The 26,037-nt window shown below is 57.0% G+C and overlaps 1 protein-coding gene across 3 annotated transcripts in view; it reads right to left on the reverse strand.

The window, feature by feature from the left end:
• Nucleotides 1–298: 298 nt before the first annotated feature.
• The window catches only part of Nphp4 (nephrocystin 4), a 95,036-nt gene continuing 69,297 nt past the window's right edge, over nt 299–26,037 (reverse strand). For all 3 annotated transcript variants that reach the window (XM_048350135.1, XM_048350133.1, XM_048350134.1), the window contains 14 exons: nt 18,546–18,706; nt 17,056–17,236; nt 12,363–12,488; nt 10,320–10,525; nt 9,167–9,393; nt 8,858–9,044; nt 8,116–8,193; nt 4,300–4,456; nt 3,915–4,000; nt 3,222–3,307; nt 1,838–2,009; nt 1,385–1,564; nt 960–1,103; nt 299–662 (listed from right to left, as the gene is read on the reverse strand). In XM_048350135.1, coding sequence (XP_048206092.1) covers nt 522–662; nt 960–1,103; nt 1,385–1,564; nt 1,838–2,009; nt 3,222–3,307; nt 3,915–4,000; nt 4,300–4,456; nt 8,116–8,193; nt 8,858–9,044; nt 9,167–9,393; nt 10,320–10,525; nt 12,363–12,488; nt 17,056–17,236; nt 18,546–18,706 — 2,132 coding nt within the window. In that variant the 3' untranslated portion in view covers nt 299–521. The remainder of the gene's footprint in view (nt 663–959; nt 1,104–1,384; nt 1,565–1,837; nt 2,010–3,221; nt 3,308–3,914; nt 4,001–4,299; nt 4,457–8,115; nt 8,194–8,857; nt 9,045–9,166; nt 9,394–10,319; nt 10,526–12,362; nt 12,489–17,055; nt 17,237–18,545; nt 18,707–26,037) is intronic.

Genomic DNA, 26,037 nt, shown 5'->3' on the forward strand with positions numbered 1-26,037 from the left:
ACACAATGCCACACAAAACACGTCAGAGCAAATAAATACTCTATTTGTATAAAATCCAGTAAGAAAACGTAATTGTATCATTTAGACTGATTTATAAAATACATTCTGTTAAGTGAAGAGCAGAACAAAGTTCCGGATGGTGGCCACCCCTGTGCCCCAGTACCCGCGCGGCCTGGACGTGGCCGCTGGGCGATGGCCCTGGTACCCACGCGGCCTGGACGTGGCCGCCGGGCAAGGGCCCCGGTACCCACGCGGCCTGGACGTGGCCGCCGGGCGAGGGCCCCGGTACCCACGCGGCCTGGACGTGGCCGCCGGGCGAGGGCCCCGGTGCCCACGTCACACTTGGGAACATGGTCAAGCCTTGGTTGTCTTTGGCAGCAGCTCACCCAGATGCTGGGTTACGGAATGACCTCAGCCAGGTCCGCGGTCTCCGGGCCGGATCCTGGGGAGGCGGCTGCAGAGGCCAGGAGGGCGAACTGGAGAACCCTGGCCCCCCGTGCCGGCTGCCTCTGGCCACGCCCTTACTGGTGGATGACCTTGACACAGAAAGCCTCTTCGTTTTTGTCCTCGTGGTCATTGATGTAAATCAGAATCTCCTCCTGCCCCGGGCTCTCGCTGGGTGCGAACCGCAGGCCAATGGTATAGGTCTCTCCTCCTCCCACCTGGAAAGGAGCACAGGGATCCCAGCGCCTGCCCCTGGCCTGCCGCCTCCATTCTAGCAACTTCTAGAACCATGAGGCAGATCTCAGCGTGCTTGGGCCAGTCCGAGGCCCCACGCCCACGAGAGATGAGGTGAATGCCGCCCACGTGCCACAGGGGTCCGCGTGACACAGAGGCCGAGGTTCTGCGAGGAGCCCCCGGGGTGTGTGGACCGCCAGGACCTCCCGGAAGGCGGCAGAGGAGCCAGCGGGGACCCCGGGGGAAGACATGCAGCCGAGCCCCGGCGTGCATGGCCCTACCTGGAAGGAGTCCTCCTTGAACTGCAGCAGGTCCGGACGGCTGCTGTGCAGGTGGTAGGTCCTCCGGAAGGGGTAGGGGTTGGTGTAGGTGATGCGCTTATTGGCGCCCTTCCCTTGGCCCACTGCCATTATGATCTCAAAGGCCTAGCGGGGTGCAGGGAGACACGGGGCCGCTGAAGAGAACAGCCCTGGGCTCTTCTGCAAATGCTTCTTGAGCCCCGCTGTAGAGCATGGCCCCAGGTGCTGGACTCCCGTGAAACTGCAACCGGCCAGCACTTTCCCACCCAGCATTCCACAGAGCCCTGGGTCTGGGCAGCCCAAGTCGCGCAGCCAGGTGACACTGGCAGCTCCCTGCCACGTGTGCTCCGCGGCAGAGGTCCTGTGGGGCCCTGGCCCCTCAGCCTGCATGCGTCCCCCCGACTGACCTTGGAGATGAGCGGCTGGCGGCAGGAGAGGCACACCAGCCAGGAGGCCACCAGCTGGTGGTAATCCACGTCGACCAGGTTGAGGTGGACAAAGCGGCTGCCAGCCCTCTGCGGCCTGACCCCAACGTGCAGGTCCTGCACCCCACGAGGCGGCAGCACGAAGACTCCAGCGGGGTCTGTCTGCAGGGACAGAGGTCAGGACGCGGTGCGGATGCAGACACCGACTTCCCTGGGGCCCCCAGCCTGGCTGACTCCGGAAGGCCCAAGGTGAACAGGTTGTTGAGCCTCACTTCACTCTCCCGGGGCTGCCCAGGCTAGAAACTTGGGCCCTTTCCACCAGTCCAGAGCCAGGATCCGCCATTACCCTCCTCCCTCACATGACCCCTGGTGGGGAGCTTGGTGGATCAGAACATCAGAACCCCGGGCAGACTCTGCAGCCCCCAGGGGCCGTACCTTCAGCTCCTGGGGGTGCGAAGTGAAGGCTCTCACTTTCCTAACAGTCTGCGTCCCACGGAGGACAAGGGACAGGCGTGTGAGCTGGCCCATGACACAGGAGACGTCCACCCGCTGCAGAGAGTGGAGGCAGACCTGCCACGTCTGCACCGGCACGGCCAGCCACGGATCCCTGCAGAGACAGGAGCCGTCTGCACACGTCCTGAGGAAAGCTGCTGGAGGGCAGGGGCTGGAAGGCCACCTAGGGCAAGCTGCAGAGGATGGGAGCCAAGGACATACCATGGCCGGCTCACCTGACCCCCTAAATGCCACCTTCCCACCCCAGGAAGCTCTTAGGCCATGGAGCACCTGTCCCCACACCCAGGGCGCCACTGTGATGAGCCGAGCCTGAGTGTGGGCACACAGGGAGACGGGACACAGGGCCAGGGGATGGGCATCTGCAGATGGTTACTAGGAAGCACCCAGCCACTCACTGACCGCCCTGCACACCGCTGACCCCACCCTCAGAAACCCTGCAGGGAATCTTCCAACCTGCTCCAGTTCCAACAGGACCCCAAAGGGCTGTAAGATGGGACTGTGAGGAAATGGCAAAGGGAGAGGGCTCTTCATGCATGATGCCTGATCTTGATCATCAAGATTATCAAACTGACTGAAGGTTGCCTAGGAGACTAGGTGTGTTTCTACAGATGATGAGCTCATGAGGGCACTAACCTCATCAACGGAACATCCTTGGATGGATTCATGATGGCATTATTTGGAGGCAGAGAAACACAGAAGGTGGGGCCTTGCTGGAGGCCCCACCCCTTCCTGTCCCTATGCCATGTGCTTCCTGTCCACCATGAGGGGAAGAGCCTCCCCCTTCCACTACAAGGACCTCAAGCCCAGAAACAAGAACCAGGTGAAAGACCAAAACCTCCTAAACTGACAGCTAAATCAATCATTCCTTCTTCTGAGCTGTTTGTGTCCAGCCCCTTTCACAGCAACAAGAAAGCTAATCCACTGAGGAGGAGGAGGAGAAAGGGAGGTTTGATCATTGTCTTCCGCACAAATGATGGTGGTCACTCCCCAGACTCTGCGGAGGAGCAAGCTAGAGCCCTCCCGAGTTCATCCCGGAGCCTGGTCAGGGAGGGAGCCAAGAGCTGTGGTCCTCCTGGGTGGCTCTGGGCAGAAGCAGTCCCGTCCACATCCTCTCCGGGAAGGGCATGAGGCCTGCTCGCTCTCTCAGGCCCAGACAGAACACACCCTCACCAGGGCTCTGCTGGCCCAGCTCCCACAGCCCATCGAGCCTCCCATCACAAAGCAGTCACCTGCCACCCGTCCCCTGAGAAGGGCTGGGCCCCCAGGCTGCCCCACGGTGCCCAGACGCAGAGGCCTGCAGACTTACGCATAGAGGATGACGAAGAAGTCTTTGATCTCTGGGCTTGGACCACTGGCCACCTTCAGAAACACATCCTGTGGCTCCCTGGGGCCCTACAAGCAGGTGTGCATCATACCACTGTCGCGGCCACCCACGCTCTCCACTGTCCACCCGGCCCAGCGCAGTGGGGCAGACCCTCCCCCACCAAATACATTCGTTTTCTGTACTCGTCAGCAGTCAGCTCTGCTCACTGCAAGAGAAAATCATTAGCTTCTTGATTTTATATTGATTTCAATAATTATATTCTACAGATTTTATCTCGTTTCCTAACCAGTCATAATACAATTATTGTCGTTATCCTTTGCACAATGGTAATTAATAAGTGTCTTAATTACCATTCCCTTTATTCACTTTGCTTTACGCCCTTGCTTAAAATTTAAATTCAGATGATTAAGGAACTGATAAGCTAGCAGAAAAAGTGAAAACTCATTCACGAAGCTCCCCTAAGGATGTCAAAATAGCCCCTCAGCACCTTGAGGAGAAACCACTTAGCCTGAACCTTGAAATGAGAAGGCTGCCACAGCCAGGCGGCGGGGATGGGGTGGAGGAGAGTGTGAAGGGGGGAGAGGGAGGGGGAAGAGGGAAGGGTGGTGGGAAGAGGGTGACAAGGCCACCAGCAGACTTGTTGGAAGGATCTGCAATCAGGTCCACATGACATACCAGGTTCTGGGTCTCACAAATGACATTGGGGTCGCTGCAGCGAACGTGAACTGGGGGGTCCTCACCGAGCATTCCCACGGGAGCACCTGGAACAGGAAACGTGACGCTGCTGCCTCACCCCAGCAAGGCGCTGGGCAGCCTGGGGAGGTCACCCATAGGGAGTCGCGCCATCAGGCACAAAGGACATCACTTGGCTCTAAGGGCCGCTCCTGAGCCCTCAGGAGGAGGCGGGTGTCCCCAAGCAGGAACAGACCTGGGCTGCCAGAGCCGCGAATTTCACAGGGGTGGAACCGGCCCCTGAGGGGAGGCAGGATAAAGGCCGGGGTGCTAACTTAGGGGGCTGCACAAGGTGGCCCGACAGCGCCGCGGGGACGCGGGGACCTGCCTGGCAGCGTGTGCCGCGGCGGCAGGCGGATGGCCTTCTTCAGGAAGGTGAGCTCCGGGTGGTAGAAGCGGAAGACCTGGTCCACGACGTGGGGCTGGGGTTCCACGGTCAGGCAGAGCACGGCGAGGGGCTTGCCGCCGCTCGCTCGAAACAGGACCTGTGAGCGGCGGGGCCGGGCGTCAGGACCCTCGGGGGCTCGTGGCAGCGACGAGCCCCTCCAGGCCAGAAACCCCCTCACCACTCCCAGAATGAGGTAAGGACAGACAGCGACGGGAAGGCATGCGCACACCCCAGGGGGCCACCGAGCCAGGCCCAGGACGGCGCCCAGCACAGGGGGGCCACCCGGACATGCCACTGCCACTTCAACAAGGCTCAGGCCTTAAGGCTGGACAGGCAGACCGAGCTCCCCTGCCCAGGCCTGGGACGCGAGCCATCGCCCAGCGCCCCCCTGCCTCCGGGATGGGACAGGTTAACACTGTTCCTACAGTGCGACGTTCTGAGGACAAGCACATGCCAAGGTGTCCTGCTCCAAACACAGCAAGCATCCAGGGACAAGCGAGCTCCACACAGGAATGGGCTGCATCCAGTCACAGGCAAACGTGGCCAGCCGCCCCGGGGCCACCCCCACAGGACCACCAGCCACAGCCAAAGGCAGGACGGGCCTACGCGGTGGCAAGCCCGCCAGGACGGGCCAGGCCTCTGGGAGCCCGACTGCACCTGACATCTGTGGAATGCAAAGGAGGCCTCGGGCAAGACCACCCCAAGACCATCGCTGCCGCCCCCGGTCCTCAGGCTGCGCATTCTCCAGACAGAGCGGCTTAGTTTCGTTTTTTAAGGGGCATTAAGTCAATAGCTTACTCTCAAACTGTTCAAAAGAAATACAGACACCTAAGCCAGGCACCCCTAGCTCACGCCTGTCATCCTAGCTACCTAGGAGGCTGAGATCTGAAGACTGCAGTTCAAAGCCAGCCCAAATAGGAAAGTCTGTACGACTCGTATCTCCAATGACCTACCAGAATAATGAAAGAGGAACTGTGGCTCAAGTAGTAAGAGCATTAGCCTTGGGTGAGAATGATCGAGGACAGTGGCCAAGCCTCAGCGCTAGCAGGAAGGGAGGAAGGGGGAAAAGGGAGGGTGAGAGTAAGTGAAAAAGGAAAAGGAAGAGAGAAAGAAAAGGGAAGACAGAAGGAAGGAAAAGGAAGAGAAGAAAAGAAAAGAAAGGAAAGAAGGGAGGGAGGGAGGGAGGGAGGGAGGGAGGGAGGGAGGAGGGGAGGGAGGGAGGGAGGGAGGAGGGGAGGGAGGGAGGAAGGGAGGGAGGGAGGAGGGGGGAGGGAGGGAGGGAGGGAGGGAGGGAGGGAGGGAGGGAGGGAGGGAGGGAGGGGGAGAGGGAGGGAGGGAAGATATATGTGGAGAAAATGGTGAGGCACATGTGGAAATGTCCACCATTAGGCAATTGTGGCAAACAACTTCTGAGAATCCTTTGCATTTTCTTGTAATTTTTCTCTAAGCTTGAAATTATTTTTTTTAATTAAAGACACAGAAGTTAACTTGAAAAAGATGGCATTGGCCAGAGACAAGAAGTTTCATTAGCATTAAAGAATAATGCTTGCCATGGAATGAGAAATACAGATACAAAATCTAGAAGTTCATAATGAGGTGCCCAAAAAAGCAAACCCTGTCTCTGGAGGCCGGTAGGCCCCACTGCTTTGAAACCTGATAAAGGGAATGAATCTAACGTTTTGCTGACTTAAATGACAAAAGTATATTTCAGGACAGCCAAAGAGCTGACAGGAAGAGCTCCTGTTTAGAGGCGAATCACAGGAAGGACGACAGAGCTGGAACTTTACCACAGTCCACCAGACAGAACAACCCAAGCGGAGCACGAGCCCCAGGCGGATGGGGAGTAGAGAACCCGTAACAGAGGCACCAGGTGGTCGGCGTCTGAGCCCACACTGGCCCACACGGACACCGTCAGCCTATGCGAAGAACTCCAGGGACAGAGGACACCAACGGCCGTGAAGATGGGCGAGCGCAGCCTCAATACCAGACAACGCTGGGATTCCCGTGAACTCAGGGGTAGTGCTGATGATGGTATGTGTGCAAGTCCTTTTCTTCACAATCAATGCACACTACGGAACGACGGGTAAGCTAACACAAGGTCGAGTTTTCCCTAAAACTCCAAATTCACGTGAAGAGATCCTCATTTTGATACAAAGACTAAACTGAAGACATCTGAAATCTTGTCTGACTTTCTCTTATCTGACAAAAGCGTCCCAAAACTATAGCGTCCACTCACCACCCCCTGCCCCAAGGCAGTCCGCGGCGAGGAGCCAGGCTGCCCACGGCATCCAAGGCCCCACAGGGCCGTCCGCACCTTCCCGACACAGCGCCCTCCCGCGCCGCCCGGCCGCCAGGAGGCTGTGCCTCTGGGAACTCGGTGAAAATGAACCCTGTCCTGCTCGTGTACAGCCAGCCGGCCGGTTCACGGGTCGCCCTGACCATCCAGACTCAGCTACAGTCCTCCCGACCATGCAGGGGACCACGAGGAAGGCAGGAAAGCCTGGGGGTTACTCTGTGCGATGAAATAATGAGCAGACATGATTCTTCACACCTAGGAAGCCCAGGTTCCACGAGTAAAGAAGATGAAGCAAGTCTTCACTGGCCAGGGCCTGGTGGGCACAGGAACTGGGCTGCAGCCGCTGGGAGACACGGGCACACAGCGGCCTCAGGGCCGCCCTCAGTCTGCACCGCCCCCAGTCTGCACCGCCCCCAGTCTACACTGCCCCGAGCCCGGTCCTCCCTCAGTCTGCACCGCCCTCAGTCTGCACTGCCCCCAGTCTACACTGCCCCGAGCCCGGTCCTCCCTCAGTCTGCACCGCCCTCAGTCTGCACTGCCCCCAGTCTACACTGCCCCGAGCCCGGTCCTCCCTCAGTCTGCACCGCCCTCAGTCTGCACCGCCCCCAGTCTGCACCGCCCTCAGTCTGCACCGCCCCCAGTCTGCACCGCCCTCAGTCTGCACCGCCCCCAGCCCGGTCCTCCGGGCCGCCCTCAGTCTGCACTGCCCTCAGTCTGCACCGTCCCCAGTCTGCACCGCCCCCGGTCTGCACCGTCCCCGGTCTGCACCGCCCTCAGTCTGCACCGCCCTCAGTCTGCACCGCCCCCAGCCCGGTCCTCAGGATGGGAGAAGGTCCAAAGTTTGGTTTTTCACTTTCAAGCTACCACAAGACTGTTGTCTACCAAAACAATTAAAAATCACGTTAGGAATGCCTGTGAAAGGACGGGGTTTAGGGTCCTCACAATGCCGAACCAGCAGGCTGCCCGACAGAAGCGAGCCACACAAACACAATACAAACTCGGCCACCCCAGCAGCAGGCAGCTGACAGAGGCTCCGTCCTATTCCCAGGAAGGACCTCTCTCTCTCTCTGTCTGTACCCTGCATACCACACACACACACACACACACACACACACACACACTCAACTAGAGAATGCTGTGTCAGGCTCCTGAAATGCCCAAGTGCCCTGGGGCAGCGGCAGCAGTCACCAGGACCACGGGCTCTGCGCCCAGAGCCAGGGCTCGCAGTGACGAGCTGCCAGGCGCCACGTCCACGCTGGGTGCCGCTCGCGGACTGCGCCAGCGCCTGGCACAGCAGCTGCTGCACTGCGCGGACAGGAAGGAAGTCTGCCTGAAGGTCTTTGCCCCAGCACCTGACTCAGCCCCTTCCTTCTAAGAAGGCACAGAGGGACAGGGCCCGCCAACAAGGAGCCTCAGGCTGATGACACTCATGGGAGCCCGGGGCGTCTGCTTCCCTTTACCTTGGCGTGTTTAGTGGGCAGGGCGCTCCACTTCCCAGGTGACCCAGCGTCTGCGCCCTTCTCCGAGGTCAGTTCGGCCTATGAGAAACACTGAGATGAGCAGGTGGGGAGGTGGAGTCCCTGGTGGCCAGCGCGCCGAAGCCCCTTGCTCTCACACCAGTCTGCGGTCATGGCTACCCCGGCCCAGCGTCACCCACTAAGCATGGCTGCGGTGAGCTCCCCACACGGGAGACCTGGAACCGTCTCCGCCTCTGCCTGACCATCTGCATCGCCACCGGAAGCCAGGGCTGCCTCCCAGCCCCTCCCCCCAGAGCCCGCCTGCATGCCTGGGAGTCTCGACGAGGCCCGAGGCCCCTCGCGCTGGCCCTCAGCCCACGGGGCATGCGCCCGAGCCCCTCCCACCCTGCACACGTGCACACAGCTCCAGGCTGGCTCTGAGTGGAGGAGCCCACACCGCAGGGAGAGGGGCACACCTCTCCCCGGGGTCACAGGAGTGGCCTCTGTGATACCCCCGGGGTGGGCAGAGAAAGACCTGAGGTGCTGTGCACAACGCGGGTGCAGCGCGCCCACAGTGATACGCAGAGTGGGTGGACATCTGCAACTGATCTCCCCCTGCTGCGGAAATGGGGGGGCGGGGGCGGGGGCGGGGGCGGGAGGAGCACGAGATGCTGAAGAAAACAGGAAAGCGCTCCCCCCTTCCATTGGCTACGAGGGCATTCCCTCCTGCGCCTGCGCTCAGCACCTGTGCCGGGGCTGCTGGGCCTGCCAAGAAGCTCTGGTACTTGAAGGGGATGTGGGCGGTCTCCCGGGGGCGCAGGTAGAGCTGGGGAGCCAGGCCGCTGCGCAGCCGGAACATGTCCTCCTCCAGCGGCGTGTGCAGGCCACTGGCGGCTTTGAAGTACCTCCACTCCTGACTGTCCACGATGATGCTAGAGAGAAGGGGGCCGGCGGTGAGGGCCCTCGCCGCGGGGAGGAGTCACGTCTCCCCAGTGAGCCTCAGGGGCGGGGGCTCTGCCTGCCCAGGACGGGGCCAGGGTGGAGCAGCGCCCACCTGAGCTCAGGGTTGTCGATCTCGACGGTCACCGTGTGCTGTGTGTTGTGAGGGTTCTTCAGGGCGAACTCGAAGAACTCGGCGGTGCCCAGGGTGGCGTAGAGCGTGTGCCGTGTGGTGATGGCCAGGCTCAGCACGCCGGTGATGCTCTCGGCCTTGGTGCGCTCCCGGTAGGCGTCGATCACCTGCAGGTCCCTGGAGTGCTGTGCGCGCACATTCTGCTGGGCCTGCAAACACCAGGCGCCACCTGGGCGGGCGGGCGGGCGGGCGGGCGAGGTGCTCGCTCCTCCCTGAAAGGCTGGCTGGGCTGGGCCACGCACCCCGCCTTCCAAGTTTCTTCTGGAAACTCCCTTCTTTGAGCACGTGGTTTGGCAGGCATGGCCCACCCACGCTCCAGGGTATTGGAAGAGAGAATGAGGGATTCTTCTCCCCCCTCGAGGAGGGCCACAGGGCACCCCATCCTTTCTCTGCCCCCTAGGGGTCTGCCCTGCACCATCAGCACAGCATGCTGGGAGACACTGAAGCAGTAGTTTCAAATAAAAGAAAAGGTGGTCTCAAGACAGCCTGGTGACCTGGCCAGTCCCCATGGTGTCAAGAGCCCTCAGAGGGGAGGTGTGTCCCCAGTCCTGACTCATCTCTATAGGGTCTAAGACCCGACAACCGGCCTCAGAGAGGCTGAGGGCCGTGGGGCTCAGTGGGCCGCCACACCCGTGTTTCGTATCTTGTTTCCTCATGGGCCTTACATTAAGAAGTGAGACTGCTTCACGAGAGTGGAGGCCCAGAAGAGCCCAGGCTGCAGCTCCCTGTGTGGAGGGGGCCGACCCCGCCCAAGGGGCCGCTGCCCGCAGAGCCTCCCTCGGCACCTCACAGAGGAGGAGCGCTGTGGTGCCCCCTTCAGTGGCTCCGACACCAGCTTCCCAGTGTCCAAGGCTCCGGCCTGTCAGCCCTCCTAGAGAGCTGGGAGGAGGAGGGCGGGGCGCTGGGCTCCCCGGGAGGCCTCCGTGGGCCACAGTGCCAGCGTGCGCTAGGAGGACCCCTGCGACCCACACGCTGTGCTCCCCGGACCTGTTCTGCCACCAGGATTTGGGAGGACGGGAGAGAGGACGCGCAGGGCACAACTCACAGGGGCTGGCGCCACACGGGCGACCCTTACCAGCACGCTTGCCCTGCGGCCGGCAGGCTCCCCTCTGGACTCCTGCAGGCGGACGGACCTCATCCGCTCCAGCTTGCGCCGGCGCACGGCATCGGCCTCGCGGCCCGCGCCCGGGGACCCCTGGCCAGCCCGCACGGGGGTCAACAGCATGGCGGCCAGCTCGCTGTCCACGTCAGCCAACTTCTGCGCCTGGACCACTTTCTTTCCTGGGGGAAGGTCATGGGACGAGCCGGGGGTGGATGTGTGGACTCGGCTCGCACGCACACCCCGCGAACGCCCCCAGAAACACTCGCCCGGGTGTGGAGCTCCACCGGCTGGCTTCTGCAGTCCCAGCTGCCAGGGCTTCGAGACAGAGAGGGCAGGCTCCCAGCCTGGTCCCCGCAGAACCCCGCCACCCCAAAAGGGGTGAAAGGCAATTCTCCAATAAAGGAATTCTGATTCCAGTCCCTCCGTACACTCGCCCACACATCATTCCCAGGGAGAGCACAAGCGCTCGGGATTTGAGGGGCCCATGAACACCAGCTCAGGGCAAACTGCAAGGAACCCCATAGGCTGGGCACCTCACAGGTACCCACACTGGACCCCCGACTCCACCTTGTGTACGGGGCCACACACCCGGAACCTGAACTAGATGCAAGGGCTCTGCGGGGATGTGCCCCTGGGCTCGGGGCCTATCTGACTCAAGCCCCAGTAGGGCCGGTCTCCTTTGGGAGTGGACGCAGCAGGAGTCAGTCAGCAGGGAAGTAGCTGACCTGGCCACAGGCACGGGGAAGCTGCCCCCGTCCCTCCCTCCCAGGCTGGGATAAAGTGGCACTCTGCGCAGTGACAAGGCCGTGTCACGGTTGTCACATGAGGCTCCCTGACCATCACGTGGGCCAGGTCACCTGGCCGGGCAGGGCGCTGAGAGGACCTGGGTCCCCTCACCTCACAGGCACCACCGAAGGTTCCCAAGGAAACATACGGCAGCGCAGGTTCACGGGGCCCGGGTCTGCCTCCTGTCGCTGACGTCAGCAGACTCGCTGCCGTGCTTTCAGAGGTGGGGGCTCCCCCCGCCAGTCACCCACCACCCCTCACCCATCACAGAAAACGTGCTGTTTCAGGTGCCTTGTCACCAATCCATCTTAAAGCCATCTAATTGGTTTCTCGATGTCACCGTTGGTTTAAAATGTCTAAAGTGACCACTTAAGGAGACCATTTTGTGTTGTCAGATGCAGGCATCACAAAGCTCAGCCTGGCGTCAGGCCCAGGGGGAGCCAGGCCGGGCAGCGGGCAGGCGGCTTCAAGGCCCCCCACCTCTGCCAGAGGCCGGCACGGAAGCTCCACGGTGTTATTAGTTGTGAGGCAGAAAGTGCTTCAGAAACTTCGGGTGCAGGGTGCTGTGGCTCCTCGCTACTGAGGAGGCTGAGAGCTGAGGATGGTGGTTCAGTGCCAGCCTTGGCAGATAAATCCTGAGACTCTTCCATCCATTAAATGGCGAAAAGCCAGAAGTGGAAGCATGGACCAAGTGGCAGAGCACCAGCAATAAACAAAAAGTGTGAGCAAGAATACCAGGTCCTGAATTCCAATCCCAGGACCACAAGTAGGGGAGAAAAGTCGCACTTTCATTTCTAGTTTTGAAAAAAAAAGGGGGGGGTGCTTATATTCTGATCTGTGGAGCCTTTGCTCCGCAGCAAAACTTTAGTTTTCCTGCTATGAAAAGCATTTTCACCAAACACTGTCTTTCTACCCAAACCTAAGTCTGTGCTTTCAGGAAACTCCAATAAGCAAGTTGAAGTTTGCTTTTAAAAACCCATCCTTTTTCCTCACTTCCTCCCATCCCCCCCACCCCACCCCCTGTTCCAGCAGCTCTCCACACAGTGCCGCCTGCAGGTGGATCCTCTTCTCCTGCCTGGAACAAGGAGGTCACAGGGCCTACAGGTCCCCAGGACCACTGCCAGGGCCGAGCTGGCCACTAACGACACCCCATATGACGGCTTCAGCCCCATCTACCCTGTCCCCAGACTACCCAGCACCTGCCTCGTGGGTCTCACAGTTTCAACTCACGTGTTGGGCCTCCAGGCGTGAGGAGGCTGCCCCCAGAGAAGTGGCTGGCCCCCACATTGGTGATGACCCGGGACCTGGTTGGCGGGAGTGGGCCAGAACCACTCGCTCTCGATTCATCCACGTGACCTGAATGGAAGGGACACACGTGGGATAGAGACCACGGAGGAGCGGATGGACCCAGCCACCCCCCCTCCCCCCATAAGCACACCTCAGGCCCACCGCTGGCCCCAGTGGCGCCTCTGCTCTGAGCATGTCCTGTAACAATGTCAGGCAGGAGCTTGAGTCTCTGTGAACGCTCATCTCCAGACTTGTGCCCTCCTGTACGCCATGGGCTCTGTGTGCTCCCACAGTTCACTTCTGGGTCTCTGGGCCCCCACGTGATATGTAGCTGATGGGTAACCTGAGCTTTCCATGTGCAAGCACACCCAAGGCAAGGAGCGGCGGCACACGGGAGTCCCTGCTGGCGGACTTGCCTGACCGAGGCGTCTGCGGGCAGCACAGAGATGGCCACAGGACACATGGCCAGCCGCACGGACCTCTAGTTGAATGGCAGTCGTATCCAGATGACCCCGCAAGCTGGCTGAGAGGCAGCAAGGCCAGGAAACATTATCCCGCGAGGACACAACCCGCAGGATTCCAAACTAGAACACCCAAGTGGCAAAAGTACAGCCGTGCCGCGCATCGCTCCAACCCAAGGCACACATTCCTCGGCCCACAGGCCCGTGGAGATGACCACATTCCCCATCCGCCGACAGACCAAGGTTCTCCTAATGGCCTGTCGGCTCAGCTCCCTGACAGACGCCTCCTTCCCTTGGATGGATCTAAGCAGACGGGCAGGAAGGTCCCGTTCTTCCAGAGTCCAGCAGGTCTCCAGGAATCCCCGAATAGCCACCTCCCCTCTCCCCTGACTAAGACCCGGGGCAATGGCAGACTGGATTCCTGACTCTGCAATTGACAGCCCTCGATGAATCCGGGCCACACAAGCCATCCCTGCAAGACTGGGCAGGGAGGGGCCCCAGTGAGGACAGAGTGGCAGACCCCCCACGTATAGCAGCACGAGACGGAAGCCAACTTCAGCCAAAGTCTAGAAGTCACCTTCGTGGGCAGACAGGCCAAGGCCCTTTTCTCCAAGTACTTTACATACTAACCACTCTGGGGGTGCCAGTACTAGGGCTTGACCTCAGGGCCTGGGTACTCTCCCTTAGCATTTCACTCAAGGCTGATACTCTAGTACTTAAGCTACAGCTCCACTTTTGACTTTTTGGTGGTTAATGGTAGATAAAAATTTCTTGGATTTGTCTGCCTAGGCTGGCCTTGCACAGAGATCCTTAGATCTCAGCCTCCTGAGTAACTAGGATTACAGGCCTGAGCCACCAGTACCCGGCTTCCAATCACTTTTAAATGGCCTTCAGAGTAGTTCCTGGGACTCTGGCTCCCAGCGGCCTTGCTGCCTCTCCTGAGGCTAGAGTAGGAACTGAACCTCAGAGGAGGCTGGCGCTCAGCTGCCTTCTCCAGCTGCCCCACTTCCACAGCTCGCAGAGCAATGACACACGGGGTAGAGCCACCTGCATACAGCCTGAGAAAACCACTCTCACGGCCAAGGCCCGCGCACAGTGCCAGCTGCTGAGCGCGGGCCTCTGCTGCCACTGAGGGCCAGATGGCAGGGCTGTCCCGGCCCAACAGGGATGTCCCCTTTCTAGGGGACAGTGTCTCCAGCCAGTGTTCCATAGCTGCCCACGCCCCTCCTTTCCTTCACCCTCACATCACGCCTGTGCCCTGCTCTCTTCCGGGGTCTCCTGGACCTCCTCCGTGCCAGACTGCATGGCCTCAGGCATGGGCCTGCCAAGTCCTCACCAGAACAAGTACTCACCTCCACAGGATCCATTTTTGGACCTGGACAGTAGCTCATGAGATAAGTCTTGTGGCTACAGCTCGTCTGAGGTCCAGGAAGAACCAGGCACCCAGGTAGCACACCCCACCCCTCACAGGCTCCTACCACCATGAGAGGCGCGCAGACAAAGACCACAGCTGGAGTCCTCCAGCAGCTTCCAGACAGAGCAGAAGGCAGGAGAGCCTGGTGGCAGGGCAGGGGACAGAGCTGCTTCCGAAGGGGCCTGGCACCAGAGCTCCAGGCACTGACAGACACAGGCTAGGACACCACCTGGGCCCCCAAAGCGTCTCTATTTCCTGCCTCATCCTCAGACTGGTCCGGGAGCCTCTGCCTTGTTTCTTCACACGTGAACTCAATGCAGGGGGCAGAGGCTCAGACTGCCTAGGCTTAGCAAGCTCTGCCACACCCCAAGGACAGGCTCCAGAAGTTTCACAGTCCTCCTCCAGGTGGGCACACAGCACCTCTGCCACTGTGTGTGAGCAGGGCATCGGCCTCACTCGGAGAGAAGCCTGGAGCTTTCTCGACCATCATGATCGGGTCCATCATGATCGACCGTCATGGCCGGCTCCCTGAGTCCTGGGCGAGGGCCTTTGGACCACCCCCATCTGACGGATGTGAGCACTGGACTATGGTAAAGCAGAGGCCGCAGAGGCAGAACCCATGGGCGCTGCCTTCAGTGGCAGCAGCCACAGTGGTGAGGCCCGCAGGCCGTCACCGCGCAGGACAGGGAGGCTGCTGGGCCTCGCTCCGGCCTCTCACTGCCTTCACAGAGCGCTGGTTTGCTGGAAGGTGGGGGGAACAAGCGGGTACCGGGGCCCATCCTGCCGTCTGAAGTTTGTGTGGAGAGACAGAAGGGGACCCCGAGGACCCACACATTTACTCCCGAGATGGGAATTCCTCCAAGCAGGCAGAGCCCCCCATGCAGCCCCATCTAGCGAGCACAGCACGCCACCACTGGACGTCGGCCCTACACTTGGTCACTTGTGCAAGTCCATCCCCTCTGGCTGTCCTTGAAGATGTGCTCTGCTGCCGTGAGATGCCGGACGAAGAGCATCACCCGGGCAGATGCCCTCCTGGAAGGCCCTGCAAGGGGCTGCGGGAACAGCCTGGCTCCCAGCTGACCTCTGCCATCACTACGATGGGCAACTCCTGCCAACGGGAAGACGGCTAGAAAGAGTCAACAGGCTAGGGAGAAGCCACCTGCAGGGCTGTGAGAGCCCAGGAGCCGTGGGCCGCGCTGGCAGACACCCAGCTGGCTCGCGGCCTGTGAATGCAGCCAGCCAAGGGGCGGGGGCCAAGACGGAGGCCCCGTCCTGCGGCTGCCACTGGGCGCTTCCCACAGCCTCATCCCGTTCTCTGACTGATGCCCGGCTGCACCACGCACGGTAACCAGCTTTGTAACAAAAGAGTGTAACGTTTCTTTTCAAAAAATACAAAACTTGCCAAAGAAACCCAAGTGCAGCAGCACGCACCCACGGGGCATGTTTGGCCCTCGCCCTCCCAACCACACGCAGGCGCGAGTCTCTCACGCTGGCCATCTCAGACCCTCCTTCCCACAGGCTTATCTCCCTCTTGCAGGCCAAGTATGAAAATGACAACTGGAGATAACATATAATGGAGCCCATCTTTCTTCTGGAGATAAGACTTTAAAACCTGGAGTCACTGCACGGTTGTGGGCTGGAGAATTAAATATAAAAATAACCGCCACGGCCCTGGCCCTGGAAGCAGGGTGCCTCTCGCAACTCTCCTGGCCACTTGGGCTCTTGAATCATGCCTGCTTCTCGCAGGCGGCTCATTTATTTCTCCAGAACCTAATTGAGTTTTGCTGTTTCCATATTGTCTATTTTCCAGGCTGCCTCGGATCCTCCATTTGTAAACAAGCAGGCAGAAACCTCCAACCGGACTTAATGAGCTGTGCGCCTGCTCCTCGGCCGCCACCGCGGCTCTGCCAACCCCCGTGCCGTCGGGATGCAGTGGATGTGGCCCACGGGGCTCCAGGATTTAAAATCAAGCTGACTTTGAAGAACAGAAAATTCCTTAATAAAACAACAGAGGCCTAAGTCCCATCCTCCTAGGCTCTGCTCCAGAAACCCCAGTAGCTGGTCGGGTGTTATTTTCCCAGAACCCACACCTTCTGGAGTACCTCACTAGCCCTGCGGAGCCCCACATTGGCCCTCTGGGATGGGGATGGGTAGGCATCTGGCTTTGAACCCCAATTCCCTTTCCCCAGGCCCCTTCCCTATCACAGCCCCCAGTGGAGCCCCTGGGAAGTCCCAGGCAGAATCACCCTCAGCCAGGCCCAGGCCCAACACCGGCACCCCCTGGCCCAGGTAGGACCAGCAACTCTCGACACGACGTCACGGCATTCAAAAGAAATGCACTTCTCGCTCGCCTGCTCCCGAGCTGAGGAAGTTTGGGAAGGTCTCTTTAATCTCTGTGATGGGACAGTTATTCGGTCTGGAGCTCCAAAGGAAAATTCTTTCTAGAACCTGATCACTTCATTTGAGGACAGTCACAGAGATGACCCACGATAGCATCAAGAAACAGAGCCTAGGCAAGCCTGTGATAAACAAGGTGCTCAAACCCTGATTGGAAATCAGGACCAAATGCCCCGTGCCAGGGCAGGCTCGGCGGCTGAGCTCAGCTCAGCCCTTGAAACCATGCTGATCCAAATCTTGCCGACTCCCCACCAAGGGTGCCGCGCGTGCCCACGGCGCTGGCGCCCCCTCCCGCTCTAGCTGGGCAGTCAAGCAGTCGCGGGACAAGTGGCACGAAACCAGGCGAAGCTGCCGAGACTCTTACCCACGTTGGCCAAGGTCAGGTGCAGCCGGCCCTTCACCACGGTGTGGACGCCGATGGGCTTGACGGCGCCAAAGCCCACCAGGTCTCCACTCACCACCATCATCTCCTGCTCGTACTCAGTCGCCACAACCTCGAGCTCGTGTGAGACCTGCACAGCCGGCCGCCCTTGACGGAGGAGGTGCTGCAGAGGGGAGATGGAGCTCAGAAGCTGGGGGGCCTACCATGGTCACCCCCCAGGTGGCCTGAAGGTAGGTCCCAGCCCACATGGTGGGAGAAGGTAGAGGAGAAGGAAGAACATGAAGGTCAGGGGAGCCAAAGAACCCTAGGAGAGGCAGAAGCCAACATGGTAAAAGCACACAGCACTAACAGTGGGCCTTTAACAAAGCCCGCCCTGGCAACGCCCACCACCGAGCAAACGCCACAAGCGAATGCACAGGATGCACGAGGACAGAAGACGAACGAGCGGTGGCGTGACAACCCCACAGGGTCCCCCCCCCCCCCCCGGGGCTCTGGAGGACCAGGAGTATCGGATGGAGCAGCTGAGTCCTCGCTGCCATAGTCCCCACACGGGATGGCCGCCCACTGTCCTCACCCTCACCTCTCAGGACGGTCACCCCGCCATCCTCGCGGATTGGGGACACTTGAGTCACAGTGGGCAGCGGTGGCAGGATTATAGGAGGGAGCGGGGAAAGGCACTGCAGACAGAGAGACCGCCTTCTCTGGGTCCAGAGAAAACCCCAGGGCCTCCGGTGAAGGGAAGGCTGTGCAGGAGCTCAGGCAGTGAGAGGGAGGATCCATGGCTCCATGCCAGCAAGCCACTGCTGCTGGAACCCAGGCGGGACATGGCCACATGGGGCTACGGACAAACTCCAAAGACCCAGGCCCCTCCTGCACCCCCAAACCTGAGGACTCTTAGGACATCGTGAAACAGGCACAGTAACTTTAGGCTCAGCTCCTGGGTCTCCCCTCAGGACATGGAGGCTTAGAGGAGGCCACAGAGGGGTAAGGAATGGGCTTTCAGTGTTAGCAAATGAAAGAAATGGACCGTGCAATCAGCAAGTGCTGGATTCGAATCCTAACTGGAATAGGAAAGCACACTGATTAAGTGGTAATAGTAAGAGCTGGGTTCAAATTCTGAACCGACTAGGAAAGCACACTGATTAACTGGTAACAGGTACGGGGTAACAGTATCACACCTCATCCCGTCCATCTTGAGGCTGCTTGGAGGAGCAGCCTGTCGCCATGGTTACCGGGCAGACCTGGCCCCTGTCCTCACGGAGTTTACCTACGTCCTCATCTTCAAAGGGGTGGAAGGCCACACCGGGCAGGCTCACCCAGGAGTATCAAACACTGCAGAATTTAGGCTTGACAAAAGGGTGAAGGACATGGCACTGTTGTTCGTAATTAGTGAGCAAGGAGTCAAGCCACAACCAGTGCTGGCTGGTGACCAGAATTACAGGCAGAAAAGCCACACCCTGCCAAGCCGTTACCTTCATGTGGACGGCGGCGGATCCGATGAGGAGCAGGGAGTCTCCATCCCAGACGTCGATCTGCAGGGTCTGTGCGGCCAGGTACTGGATGAACCAGTGCTGCTCGCCTGGCTTCAGGAACCCAGGACCCACCATGTACCTCAGCTGGAAGCCAGGAGACCCTGCACAAAGGGGGGCCCAGTGAGTCAAGAGTAATTGTAGCCATTTGTCATCTTTATATGCTAAAGAGATTTCTGCTCTGGTCATGATGGCTAATTTCTGCTTCCATCATGGCGGCAGGTAATAAACACATTAATCAAATACATCATAAAACACCTAAATTAACACACCCGAGAGTCGCGTTTAGAAGACTATGCTTCTTTCCAGCACACACAATGGGCTCCCCAGATAAGATCTATGGTTTCCACCGAGTCTTTGTAAAACGGCCCATGATGGATGAGAGCAACACCCAGATGAGACATACCACACGGTTTATAATTCTGGGCACATGAAAGGGAAAAAAGGTAGCCCACAGCTGCGGCTGTCAAACTGGGCTATCCACATGCATGCACACATGTGCACATACTCATGCATGCACACGTGCATGTGCACACACACAGGGCTGTACCAGCAACAACACTGAGCCTGCCCGGCAGGAGCCCAGGAAGCCCGGCCTGCCCGGCTGCAGGACAGCGGCTGTCAGCTCAGGGGCTCCCCGTGGGCTCAGGGGCTCTGAGGCCACGCCACCTCTCGGGCTGAGAGATGTGAACTGGACTGCAGCCCTGCTTTCATCTTCCTGAAATGACACTATCATTAATTCTCCATTGACAAAAATGCCACTGAAATCACCATTAGTTAAAGAGCAGAGAGCAGCAATGCTGAGAAACACATTCTAAACAGCATCCGTCCCTTTCCTATCAATAAAGGTAACAATATTTATGAAGCTCCCCGGAGCAGAGCCCTTGTCTCCGGGGAAGAGGGCCAAGGGTTTGCGCGTGCCGTGCTGGGCTGAGCCTCACCCCCACTGAGGCCATGCGTGCCCTCTGTGACACACCCGGCAACTCCAGGCCTGCAGGTGACCTCAGAAGGGATGTTACTGTGGAGAACGAGTGCAGTGGGTGGAGACCGTGGTACGAGGGGGAGGGGAGCGTGTGGGGTCCCCAGGACGCACCGTGAAGACCAGCCACTTGTCCGTGCTTTCTTCATGGCGAAGGGATGGGGACAAGGCCCAGGCACCGGCCAGCGTGTCCTGGTACGGGCATCTCAGAAGGGTCCAGACCAAGCAACCAAGCCAGCTCTGAGGACTCAGCGCCTGCAGCCACTGCTTAGAGTTCAGGACACATCCATGGTCAGCTAGGAGGCCTGAATGGACTTCCTAGCCTTCTCAGAGGCGCAGTGAGCCCTGGAACTGACCATGAACCCCAACACTGGGTCTCATGCACCAATGGCAACACTCCACCTGCCCCCATGGCAGCTCATGCAGAAAGGCGGGGGGGGGGGCTGCAGAGAAGAAGCACTGGCCCTTCTCCACCACAGCCTGAGCTCTATGGGGTACCCTTCTCATAAAGGGGGGGAGGGGCTACAGAGAGAGGGGCACTGGCCCTTCTCCATCGCAGCCCGAGCTCTACGGGGCACCCTTCTCAGCCTCGCCAAGCCCTAGGGGCCGCTTGAGCCTGTGTGTCCCAGCTGGACCCCCCTCCCTTCCCACTCAGCTCCCTATTACCCCAGCCTCCCCACACAATGTGCCATCGGCGAGCAGCTCTCCCCGCAGCCCGCTCACCCAGCGGAGGCGCTGTGGGGCACGCACAGGGAACGCTGGCCAAGGGGCACCCGTGGTGCCCGCGGGTGTGGCACTCGGGCTTGAGGCAAGGGCTAGCAGTGAACTTTGAGCAAACAGATACGGAGGGCTCTGAGGACACGTGCGGGCCCGGGGCTAAGTTGGAGGGCACAGGCAGGCGTGGGCGGCGTGGGGCTGCACGCGTGGCGCTAGGAGGACTCTGAGTACTCATGCAGCCATGGGTGGTCCCAAGCTGCTGAGAACAGGCCTTCCTCGCTCGCCAGGGCAGAAACCACACCCTTAACTGAGGCCCAGCACCCAGCAGCACTGCTCACGCATCTATCCAGCATATGGCTCTAGCTGGCCAGATTTCCTCTGTGCAGGCATGCGCAACTCCCTTGAGTGACAGACTCTTCACACCATCAGCAGCCATGATTCCGAGCGGCTTGGAACAGCTCTGAGTGCCTATAAACCAAAGCAAGCTGCCGTCCAGAGGTGCTGGAAAACAGTAAGACTCAACAACAGGCAAGGAAGGGCATGCAAGACCACAGCAGCTAACCCAGAAGGCAGAGCTCCCGCAGAGAGCACCCCGCACTGTACTCCAACACAGGACACAGCTGCTCAAATGCAGCTGGAACATGAATATGATGTATCAAGCCACAAAGGGAACCTAAATACACTCCCTAAAGTAGAAATTTTACAAGCAATATTCTTTCACCACGTGCACTGAACAAGAAATTCTTTTTTAATATTGAAACAAATTCACAACTTAATCATAAATTTCTATGTTAAAGGTCAAATACAGCCAAAAAGGATTTTCTAAGCCATAATAATAACAAAATAGCATGTGGTGGCTCATGGCTGCCATCCCAGATACTTGGGAGGAAAAGGCAGAAAGAGGGTAGTGAGTTCAAAGCCAGCCTAGGCAAAGGTAGCGAGAGCCTGTCTCAAAAACAAATTAAAACCAAAAGTGCTAAGAGTAAGGTAAAGGTAAAGGTTAAAAGGGAAAGGTCCTGTCTAGCAAGTGCCAGGCCCTAGGTTTAATCCCTTAGTACTACAAAAGAAATACTGGTAACAATAATGAAAATAACAACCAATCAGAATTCACAAAGCATTCATAGAAAGAAATTTCACATTTCCTTTATACTTTATGTGCATATTTGACCTTTTGAGATAAGGTCTCTGTAGCATCTAGGCTGGTATCAAACTCAAGGACTCAAATGATCTTTCCATATTCGCCTCCCAAGTAGCTAGGACTACAAGCAAACACTGCCATGTCTGGCCTCAGATTTTCTTTTAATTCTGGAGACTAAACCAGAACCAGAACCAGAACCCAAGAGCCTTGCTTTATGCTGGGCCATAACAAACTGAAATTGAAAATCGGTGAGACTCTCGTTGTAAGAGGAGAAACTTTTTTGCACAAAAATCTGATCTTACTGACTATGCAACACCAGTACTTGGAAGTGGCTTGTCTGATGAGAAAATCTTCATGGATGGTAGATTCTATTTGTGTGCTTCAGAGACCCTGAAAACAGAGTTCTACGGAAGGAAGAAGCCAGAGGACATAGGAGGCATGTAGCTGGGTTATGGTCATAACAGTTTTCAAACAAAACTATTAGGAAAATGAGACTTCCTATGTTATCTAGGTGACTTTGGCCTAGTTAAAAAGCTTGTGAGATAAAAATAAGAAAAGAAAACTCAGAGCTGAGATTATTGTGTATCCATGCAAACAAAAGAATTCAGATAAGTGAATTAAGCAACTCAGAAAAAAGAGAATAACAAATTCAAAACCAAGAGGAGTACGAAGGCACTAGCACAGATCAATACAACATTTAATTAATAAAACTCCATCAAGGTAATACCTAAAATGCCTCATTCAATGCACAAAAGGAGAAATGAACTAATGGAAAGGTGTCCGTGTTCTTGCAGGACATCTGTCACTTAACTGTGAGCTCTCCCTACATCTGTCTGTAACTCTGACAGAGTTTTGACAAAGATATAGCAAGTTTCTCTGGGAAATCAAATAAGAAAGAACATCCAGGAAGAGCTCTGTACAGTGGCTGGGCTTTGAGAAGTGAACACCTCTACCTGAACCATTGCTGGAGCAATGAGAGGCAGAGCCTCATGGTGAGCCCATAAGCTAACAATGATGAGGGGGAAAGGGAGGGGAGGAAAGGGCAAGGGAAAGGGAGGGGAGGGGAGGGAGAGGGAGGAGAGGAGAGGGGAAGGGAAGAGGCACAAAGTGACCCACATGCAGCCCAGAAACCTAAAATGTTTACTGTACAGACCTTACTGAAAACTGTTTGCCAATCTCTGATCTAATGAAACAAAGCAGAAAATCCAAAAACAATGCCGTGTTTGAAAAGATAGGTCTATGATAAGGGTGGTTCTTGAGTCACTGTTTAATAAACAGCACTGGGTCAACCAGACAGACATGTGCAAAAAAAAGATGGAGTGTGAGCCAAACCTCTCACCATGCCATCAGACAGACTGAAAACAGATCAGAAATTTAACATAAACACCGAGAGCTCCCATCCTGGAAGAAGCCCTGCCTGGGTCTCCGTGAGGGAACAGGAGAAAGCCTGTGTACTGAGACTCAAAACAAAAGACTGACACATCAGACCACATCCACTACAGGAAAGGAAAATAACGACCAAGCAGAGAAACTTACTGGCAATTTATAGCACAAAGCGGATCTCCATATTAACTAAAGAATTCCCAACATCAGAAGATGACACAGACATAATGCTGGTAGAAACAGAGGGAAAGGTGTGGACAGAAGTTCGCAGATACACAATGACAAACACAAAGACGCTCAACTCACGCGTCCAAATGGCACGGAAACGGACTTGACATCTATCAGGCTATAACACCCCAAGGCTGACAGCCCACAGTGAGACGAGCAAACAGGCCACCGCATCAGCGCTAGAGGCAATAGTGCACAGGCCGGCCTGGCAGGGGTGTGCAGCCATGTCTCCTCGCCACCGCTGTGACCAGGCATGGGCGTGGTCCCCAAAGGTTCCCACACTGGAAGCTGGTCCCTGTGTGCCACGCTGGTGTGCTGGAACCTTCAAGACGTGCAGTCTGATGTAAAGGAATGAGGTCGCATGAACACACCCTCGCAAGGATTGATTCTGCTCCTGTGGAGTGACTGAGCCATTACAAAGAGCAAGCCTGGCCCTGGGTCCCCGGCCTTCTGGCTTCACCGTGTAGGGCCCCCTACCTCTCACCAGCGGCCAAACCAACAGGGCTGCCAGTCCTGACCTCCAGTCTCCAAAACTGGGAGCAAAATCCTGTTTTCTTTATACATCACTCAGTCCCAGGCAAAGCAATCGAAAGCAGACTAGGACACACATTCAAGTCTCTGATCCTCGAGTCCCACGTCACAGCCACACACAAAGGTGCTACTTGTTGCATTAGGTAATAAAGCAGAATCCTGGCAAGGACCCAAACACTGTCCGTGGGAGACTAGGAGAATAAAATACAGACTGTCATCCATTGAAGTACTACACAGCTGTTTAAAAAAAAAATCAAGGGCTGGGAATGTGGCCTAGTAGTAGAGTGCTTGCCTCCTATATATGAAGCCCTGGGTTTGATTCCTCAGCACCACATATATAGAAAATGGCCAGAAGTGGCGCTGTGGCTCAAGTGGCAGAGTGCTAGCCTTGAGCAAAAAGAAGCCAGGGACAGTGCTCAGGCCCTGAGTCCAAGCCCCAGGACTGGCCAAAAAAAAAACAAAAAACAAAAAAATCAAATGAATTAGCCAGGTGCCAGTGGCTCACACCTGTAATCCTAACTACTCAGGAGGCTGAGATCTGAGGATTATGGTTCAAAGCCAACACAGACAGGAAAGTCTCTAAGACTCATCTCCAATGAACCACCACCTAAAAGCAGAGCTTTGTGGAAGTGGTAGAGTGTTAGTCTTGAGCAAAAAACTCAGGGACAGTGTTCAGGCCCTGAGTTCAAGCCCCAGGATTGGGACCAAAAAAAAAAAAAAAATCAAATGGGGATGATGCCAAGGTACAGTGAAGCTCAGGACCCAACTGTGACTGAAAAAGTCAAGTGCAAAGGAGATTTGTTATCCTACTCCTGCTACCTACGGAATGAGACGGGAGGAAAAATAAAATACATATATATTCACCTACTGAAAACAAACAAAGAGCCTCCTGAGGCTGAGTGGCTGGTGACCAAACGCAGCAGGCTGGCGAGGGACCCCAAGTATACATTGGATTAGAGGTTTATATGTTGAGCCAAAGACGTTTTCCAAAACAAATAGAAACGTGAAATAAATGGGAACAAATGACTCCTCAGGAGTATCAAGTTAGGAGCCAACCCCCACTGAGAGGAGATGAATTTTGAGGGCTGTGGTCAAGCCACATGAAACATGCGCTCTCGGCGGGGAGCCCAGGACAAAGGAAGACACTGAGCATCTCAAAGCCATCCATAAGTGTATTTTAGTATCCATATTCATTGCAATTCTGAAAAAGTGTGATGTAAAATGTAAGGCAAAGTCACTTTCTGTGCAAGCGCAATACATAGAAGATAAAGAAACTTTAAACCTCGAAGTCTGAATTAGGAAAAGCGGGATGTCAACCTGTGTTAGTTATCTATTCCCCAGTTCTTCCCAGTGAGACCCAAAATCAAAGCACCCCAGACCCTGGTGTCCAGGGGCTGACCAGGCCCCTCAGAGAAACAGTGGGTACAGATAAGCCTGGGGCCCTATGCTACCCGAAGGCAAGGTTGTGCCCCAGGCCAATAGGGCAGCTCAGAGTGATCCCCAAGGAACATGAGGGCTCCACTGTCCAAGGTCACCGCATCGAAAAGCAGTGACAATGAGCTGAGGGCTGGTGGCTCACGCCTGGAATCCTAGTTACTCAGGCTGAGATCTGAGAACTGCAGCTCAAAGCCAGCCCGGGCAGGAAAGTCTGTGTGACACTCTTATCTCCAATTAACCATCAAAAACCACAAGTGGAGCTGTGGATCAACTGGTAGAGCACTAACTTTGGTCAGAAAAGCTCAGGGACAGCCCCCAGGCCCCGAGTTTAACTCCAGGACCAGCACAAAAAGAAAAGAAAAAGGAAATCTAGGTTCATACAATGATATAAAGATGGGGCAGGATTCATTAATGTCATGTGAGAAATGCAAAGTATGACAAGAATGAGATAGCACTATAGACCTGCTGGAATGGCTAAAGTCCAAAATACTGGCAATACCGAATGTGAAGCAATGGGCCGCGGCTGCCAGGGCAGGCAAGGGATGAAGAGGCCAGGGCACAGAGCTGCTTGGGGCCATCGAGGTACTCCACAGGACACGCTAACAACGGGTGTGGGGTCAGCTGTGTTTGCCAAAACCCAGGCTGTGCAGGTGTAATGCTTGGTGACCCCTGATGGGAACCAGAAGCTGTCACCCATCACGCTGGCCCATCTCATCAACTGTAACGAGCACGGCCTGCCAATGCAAGACGCCAGCTAGGAAGGGACACTGTGGGATGGGGGTCTGTGGGAACTCTATTCTACCACTCCATTTTTACCTACACCTAAAACAGATCTAAAAATGATCAGAAGCTACTAATTTTTTTAAACCATGGGAACGCGCACTTGAGACCTGTGCACATTATGCGTCAACAATGCAAGTTCTTTCTTAAGTGAGGTTCGTGAGGAACTCAGTCCTGAACCACCTGCTCAGGGAGGGCCCTCCCGGCTCGTCCTGCTGAAGGAAGGAAGCCCAGGCGGAGTG

Source organism: Perognathus longimembris, chromosome 7 (assembly GCF_023159225.1).
Source record: "Perognathus longimembris pacificus isolate PPM17 chromosome 7, ASM2315922v1, whole genome shotgun sequence".
NCBI classification, from domain to species: Eukaryota; Metazoa; Chordata; class Mammalia; order Rodentia; family Heteromyidae; genus Perognathus; species Perognathus longimembris.